Raw genomic sequence first — 6,972 nt, 5'->3', positions numbered from 1 at the left:
TCTCGCCTCCTTTCCCCTCAGCTCATCTTACCTGCAGCAGCCATCTCTGGGAGGCTCCAGGCAGAAGTGTCCAGATGAGATGTGCCCGCACTCCACACCAGCAGTCTCAGGGACTTGATGTCTTTGATGTGAGGCCTTGGCCTCGGGTCAGCAGACGGGAGGCAGCGCAGCACCTACGGGGAGTCAAGAGAAGACGCTGAGAAAGGATTGAAAGCAGCACCCACCATAGAAGAGGGGGCCCCAAAGAGCCCTCAGTGTCAGTCTCCGGGGACCCAGGCATGGCTGTGAGGCTCAGGCCCCCAGATACTTCCAGCTGGGGGTGCCGACAGAAATGAGAGCCAAGGTGTGACGCCTACTGACTCAGCTCAGCAGAGTCCAGGAAAAATCCCAGGACCTGTCAAGAGTCAATGAAACGCCCTCGTGCCAGTCCTGCGGGAAGCTACCCCGGAACCACCCCCTACCCCACCCCACCCCCATCCCCCCCCGCCCCGCCCCGCCCGGACCCCGGCCCGCCCCACCCGGACCCCGGCCCGCCCCTGCTGTCCTCCTGGAGCCCAGGTGCGCATGACCGGATGTGACGTCCTCCTACCCACGCTATGGGGGCGCAGCCATTTTTGAGAGCTGCCGTCCGGCGAGGGTGAGCCGCGTGAGAAATCCCACGTCTCGTCAGGTGTCAGAGTGTGAGGTAACCCCAGTTACAAGTGCGGGGACACCCCCGACACCCCCAATCCCCTTTCCCTCCGAAAAGAGGCGGCCACATGGGACCCGCCCTCCCGGCCCCTGCTCTCGGCCTGAGAGGCTCGGGCCTGGCTGTTAGGCCCCAGGTCCATCCGCTTCCCCCGCGGGGTCTCGGGCAAGGAAGGCCTCGCTCTGAGGCTGGTGGACCCTGGCTCAGCTCAGTAGAGGGAGCGCCCCAGGCCCTGCAGAGAGAAGGACGGGACCATCGTGAGGATAGAGGGGCTCCACACCCCAGAATGGCGGCCACGCGGACCCCGTCCCTGACGTCGGCCAGGGAGCCTCCGGGCAGGTCTAAAGACTGAGGGGCTCCCTCAGTGCGAACGCGGACGGACGCGGGACTCAGGGAGGAGGGGGGCCTTGTTCTGAGGGGCTGGCCGCAGGTCAGCAGAGGGAGGATTTCCAGGGCACGGGAGGAGTCAGGGTGAGGAGCGTCCTCCCCGTCGCAGGGCCACCTCAGAACCCCTCCCCTGTTGTCAGCCGCTTCCTTCTGGCCACACACGGAGAAGGGAGGGCTGCTGTCTGAGAGGGGAGGTGCAGGCCAGCAGAAGGCGCGTCCCTAAGCACTCCCAAGAGTCAGCCCAAGCCCTTGAGTGAGGACCCGTGGGGCCGCCAACCACAGGGCCTCCACCTGTCTGCCGCGCGCTGCAGGCTTGGTAAAACTCTGCCACATGCGGCCGCGTGGTCACCCTCACTGCCTCCTAATGAGACTCAAGGAGGTGCCGGCACTGTGCGAGCAGATGGCCCTCGGGGCAAGAGAGGAGCTCCAGGCGGCACCGGCCGTCCAGGGAGGACCCCGAGTGAGGACTAAGGGAGTCACCCACCCCGAAGAGAAGGGACAAGAGAGAATATGGCCTGTCCCCTCCTGTCAACCCTTAAACTCCCAAGAAAGGACTGTCAGGCTGAGAGTGCCCGTAATTTCCGGTGCCAGGTCCAAGGGAGGTTAGAGCTTTGTTCTGAAGGGGCGGCCACCAGGCAGCAGGAGGGAGGGTCCCCGAACCCTTCGGTGGTGGGCTGAACGCTCCCTCCTTTCCTCCTCCTGGGTGTCATGGAAGATGGTGGTGTCAGCTTCAGAGCAGCAGAGGGGATGGGGTGCGTGGGGTGGGGGAGTCCTGCCAACAACTGTCATCCTGACTCTGAATGGGAACCGCGGGGACCTACCTCCCCTGCCAGCCCCCACCGTCACCCCCGTACTGCCCAGGCAGGGCTGGCTGGCTGTGCCCCAAGGCTCACTCTACCGTCCTCCACAGGGGTCTCAGGGGACAGGCTGGGCAGGAGAACAGGAGCCCTGTGGGTCCTCGAGCAGTGCCCTCAAGGACCCCACAGAGGTGGCCTTGGTTAAAGCCAGGGAGGAACCTCCCCGCTGAAGGTGCTCAAAGCATCTCCTTGTTCCTCCCCCAGGTGCACTCATTGCCTGCCTTCCTGCCCACACTCCCGCCTGCTGGCCCTGACCGGTGTCATCATGCCTCGAGGCCAGAAGAGCAAGCGCCGTGCCCACAAGAAACGCCACCAGTCCCGGCAGGAGACTCAGAGTCTCAAGGGTGCCCAGGCCACTGAGGCGGCAGAGAGAGAAGAGTCGCCCTCGTGCCCTGCTTCTGTTTCTCGGGGTACTTCCCCGTGCTCCCCTGTTGCCAGGAGCCTCAGGGAGCCCCAGGGAGCCCCAGCCACTAGCTCTCGTGATGCAGGGGTTTCATACCCAGGATCTGAAGAGGGTGCCCAGAGCCAAGATGAGAAAAGTGCAAGTACCTCCCAGGCAGCACCTTCCACCCACAGCAGTTGCAGAGATCCTCTTTCCAGGAAGGTTGGCATGTTGATGCAGTTCCTGCTGGAGAAGTACAAGACGAAGGGGCCCATCCAGCAGGCAGCAATGCTGAAGCTTTTCAGCAAGAAGTACAAGAAGCACTTCCCTGAGATCCTCAAGAGAACCTCTGATCGCATGGAGCTGGTCTTTGGCCTTGAGCTGAAGGAAGTTGACCCCAGCAATCACTGCTACATCCTCGTCAGCAAGCTGCCTCTCCCAAGTGAGGGAAGTCTGAGTGATGAGACGGGGCTGCCCACGTCCGGTCTCCTGATGATTCTCCTGGGCACGATCTTCACGAAGGGCAACCGTGCCACCGAGGAGGAGATCTGGGAATTCCTCAATGCGTTGGGTTTGTATGCTGGGAGGAGGCACTTGATCTTTGGGGAGCCCAGGAGGCTCATCAGCAAAGATTTCGTGCAGCAGAAGTACCTGACGTACCGCCAGGTGCCCAACAGCGATCCTCCGCGCTATGAGTTCCGGTGGGGCCCGAGAGCCCACGCTGAAACCAGCAAGATGAAAGTGCTCGAGTTTGTGGCCAAGATCACTGGTAGCGTCCCCAGTGCCTTCCCAGAGCTCTATGAGGAGGCTCTGAAAGATGAGGAAGAGAGAGCAAGAGTGAGAGCCGCGGCCAGGGCTGCAGCTGTTGCTGAGGGCAGTGCACTTCCAGGGCGAAGGCGTGCAGCTACTCCCACATCTAGGGAGGGAGGCGGCGGGCAGTTTGTTCACTGTGTTGTGGAAGAGAGCAGTCAAGCTCCTAAATAGTGCAGAATAGTATTGGTGGAGGGAACAAAACATATATGTTCTTAGAGTTTTAAGTAGTATGGTAGTTTAGGTGCAGTTTTAATAAAATATACATCTTTTTTTCTTTTTTCCACATGAAGAATACCTAGTTAAAGATAGACAGATGATAGGTGGGTAAGTAGGTAGAGAGATGCTAGCTAGATAGATAGATTTATGATAGAGATGTTTAGTATCTTTTCAAATGTTATTACTTCACTGAAGGTTTATTTTCCTTCAGAATCTAAGTGTATTAATGTCATAGATGTCATGTTTATTGCTGTTCAGTTTTAAGAGTAAGAGTTTGCTATTTGTAAAAAAAAAAAAAAAACAAAAAAAAACAAACCTGAAAAGCCTTCAGTATTTTCCTTTTGCTACAGAATAAGGTAACATGGCATTGGAATAGGATTTTTCATGGAAATGAGGAAGAATCCCACAGGAAAATATTTGGGATCTCACAATGGTGATAACAAAAGTAAAGGCTGGTTAATTCTTAGTTTGCCTTCTTCTCTGTCTCTTTGCTTGTAAAATTAAATAATATATACCTAGCTTTGCTTAGGTTATTCAAACTGTTTGCAAATTAAATCACGATACATAAGACTTCTTGGTCATTCCTTCTTTTTTCTCTCAAATTAATTGACCATCTTCTCTTTGGAAGCCTCTCCAATACTACTATGGTTGGTAAGAAAATGAAGACCAAGCCACTGCCCATAGAATTTTTAGACTCTAGCATCAGCTATCATGTAAGGAAGATGGTGAGATACACTCTAAGAAATAAACAAATGAAAAAAATTTTTTTAAGTGAGGGTGTGGAAGAGGAGGTTCCAAATGAGAGCAAGGAAGTGTAAGTTACCTGATGAAGGCAGCGTTGGGTCTTGGGAAACTTCTAGTCCCTCGGCAGAAAGTAATTATCAGTCAGGATGCGTGGTGGGCTAGATGAAGCTGTGGGAGTGATGGAAAGGGCCACTTAGATGGTGTTTCTCAGAGCTGAGAGAGTAAACCTGGAATGGAAAACACATCTTCACGGTTAACTTTGGGATGTGGAAAAACCAGAGAGAATCCCCACCTAGGGAATGGAAGGGGTCCTATGCACTTGCCCCAGGACAAGTGAACACTCAAACTAGGTGTTTTAGGCATGAGCTGTCCAGAGAGTTTCTGAGAAATAAAGGTGATACTCATTGAAGTGAGATGCCAAGAAGCCACTGGACTGTCTCTCTTTTTGTGGGATGGGATTGCCAGAGCTCGCTCTGTTAAAAGGGCATTTTAATCAGGTTATTTTGAGTGTAATTTGGCAAATTCTAAGGGAGGGCTCAAATTTTAGTGGCAATGGTATGAATGAAATTAGGGGTGGTTTGGATGAAGAGGCACCTGGGAGGGAAGTTGCTGGTTCTTGAGACAAATGAACTCCTAGTTGCATCCATCTGGAGGAGATGACCCCATAACAATATTAAAACAAATGCTCTAATAGGGAAATACTACTTAGTTTTACTCGCTTGGCATTTTGGCTGATGTGGATTTCTATATTGTTTGCAGTTGCGTATTCTCTAATGTAGGCTGGAAATAAAATTCTGTGAAGGAAAGTTTGTTATCATTTGGGGTCAAAATCATCTTAGTAATAACTGCCATTCATTGAAAGTACCAAACTTTGTCTCAAGCTGCCAGGTGGTTTACATACATCATGCGTGCCTGTGGTCCTACACTATAGGCTTTTTCAGACTCACTTTGCAGATGAAGAAGTTGGAATATTCTCAAATTCAAGGCTGGTAAGTGACAGGAGCTGGACTGAACCCTGGCTCTGAATCCCTCTAGAGCCCACACTGTGCCACTCCTCCCGGGCTGAGGCCGACCTGGGTCACTTCATTTTTCTGCTCGCTAGTCCAAAATGTATTTCAGGTGTTAAAAAGCAGGACTTCATACCCCAAACATGGTTTTGGAATAAAAAGCTCCAGGAATAAGTAATAAAAATATGAAAACAAAAGTGAGGTACAAATAAAGAAAGAGATAGCATTTGGTGACAATATAACTATCTATGAAGGAAATGTCAGTAAACCTCAAAAGATCAGGGGCTCACAAAATCATTTAATTCAGCCCTTTCCCTGCAGAAAGTAAATCTATTAGAATTGAGGTTATATAAGGCTATATCTGGCCAGTGAAATGAACGAAGAGCTCAGCGTGTTTTCTCTGATAGCACACCACCTGTGCTGGAGCCCTTGCTTGGCTGCAGCTTCCCATCTCACATCACTCCTGGGGCTCAACCTATTCTCTGCAACATTTGTTGTAGGGAGATCAATTAAGAGTTTTCAAGGATGTGGCATTTCCCAAGAAGCCTTTCATAGAAGAGATAGGAGTCAAGGTGAAGACTCATGAATGAGGGCTGAAGAGACAAAAACCACATCATAACTGAAGTCACAGAGAGACTGGCCTGTGTCTGCTCTCAGACTTAGAAGGCCAAGGCAGGGCTGCCAGGCTGAGCATCCCCTCACTTATTTTCAGGGTTTAGAGGAACATAAGAGCTTTGGTCTACACGGGTGACTTTTAAGTTGAAAGAGAGAGGAAACTTAGGGCCCTTCAGAAGTCAAGGTGAGGAACCTCAATGAGGACTGAGGGCACACCCCTACCCTGAACAGAGAGAGCCCCAAGGAGCCTGAATCCTGATGTCAACCCTGGAAGGGCACAGGTAGGAGTAGCCTCATGTGGCATTCCCAGACTTTGCCTCTCTGGCACCTCAGGGAGTGAGGACCTTAGTCCGAGGAGAGGGTCCTTAGGTAAGCAAAGGAAGGAGTCCCAAGCCCTGCCAGGAATCAAGGTGAGAACCCCGAGTGAGGACTTAAGGAAACCTCTGCCTTCAGACTGTGAGAGAACCCCACAGAACCATGCCCTTCCTGGTATCCCTGGGATGCCTGGGCTTTGTTGACATGATGTGACATATTTCCTCCTATGGTGTCACAAGGGGGTGAGGGACATGGTCTAAGGGGTATGGCCTAGGGCCAGCAGTGGGATTATTTCCAGGTTTTTCCAGAGACCAGGTGAATACCCTGAGGACTAAGAGAACCACATACCCCATAACCATAGAATTCATTCCTTACTCTCAGCCTCAGAAGACCAAGGACAGGTATGGTCAGATGAGGAGAATCTCACTTTCTCCTAGGGGTTTCAGGGTGGTGCTGGCCTTAGTATAAGGGGCAGGCCTAAGGGCAAGGGAGGGTGGAATTCCAGGCCACGACAGAGGTCAAAGCAAGGACTGAGGGATCATCTACCACTAAATAGAAGTGATAAGGAATCCAGCCCTGCTCCTTGTTACAGCCCTTGAGGATCCAGGGCAGGCCTATCAAGCTGAAGCTCCACCAACACTTATTTATATCAGGTCTATGGGAGGTGAAATCCTTAGTTTGAAGGTGTAGCCGCCATTCAGTGAAAGGGGTGGGGATATCAGGCCCTATGTGTAGCCAAATTAAGGACCCGTAATGAGGACTGAGGACTCCAGAGGCCAGGACAGAAATCTCCCCACTGAGCAGTCAGTACTGGGGGCACCTGGACACGGTTGATAAGCTGAGGACCCCCTTCATTTCTTTCTCATAGATCCCAGGGAGGTTTGTGGTATCAACCTCAGAACAGCAGAGGGAATGGGTCCCAGGGAGCCCCAGCCACTAGCTCTCGTG

At 52.5% G+C, this 6,972-nt stretch overlaps 1 protein-coding gene across 1 annotated transcript; it reads left to right on the top strand.

Moving 5' to 3' along the window:
* Positions 1-1,875: 1,875 nt before the first annotated feature.
* LOC131748507 (melanoma-associated antigen B4-like) lies at positions 1,876-3,298 on the top strand. Its single transcript, XM_059050636.1, is given in 2 exon segments — positions 1,876-2,148; positions 2,150-3,298. Coding segments are annotated over 2 exon segments (1,422 nt in total).
* Positions 3,299-6,972: the final 3,674 nt, after the last annotated feature.

The sequence above is a fragment of the Kogia breviceps genome, chromosome X, assembly GCF_026419965.1.
Source record: "Kogia breviceps isolate mKogBre1 chromosome X, mKogBre1 haplotype 1, whole genome shotgun sequence".
Lineage (NCBI taxonomy): Eukaryota > Metazoa > Chordata > Mammalia > Artiodactyla > Physeteridae > Kogia > Kogia breviceps.
This window is presented reverse-complemented; position numbering and strand designations above follow the sequence as displayed.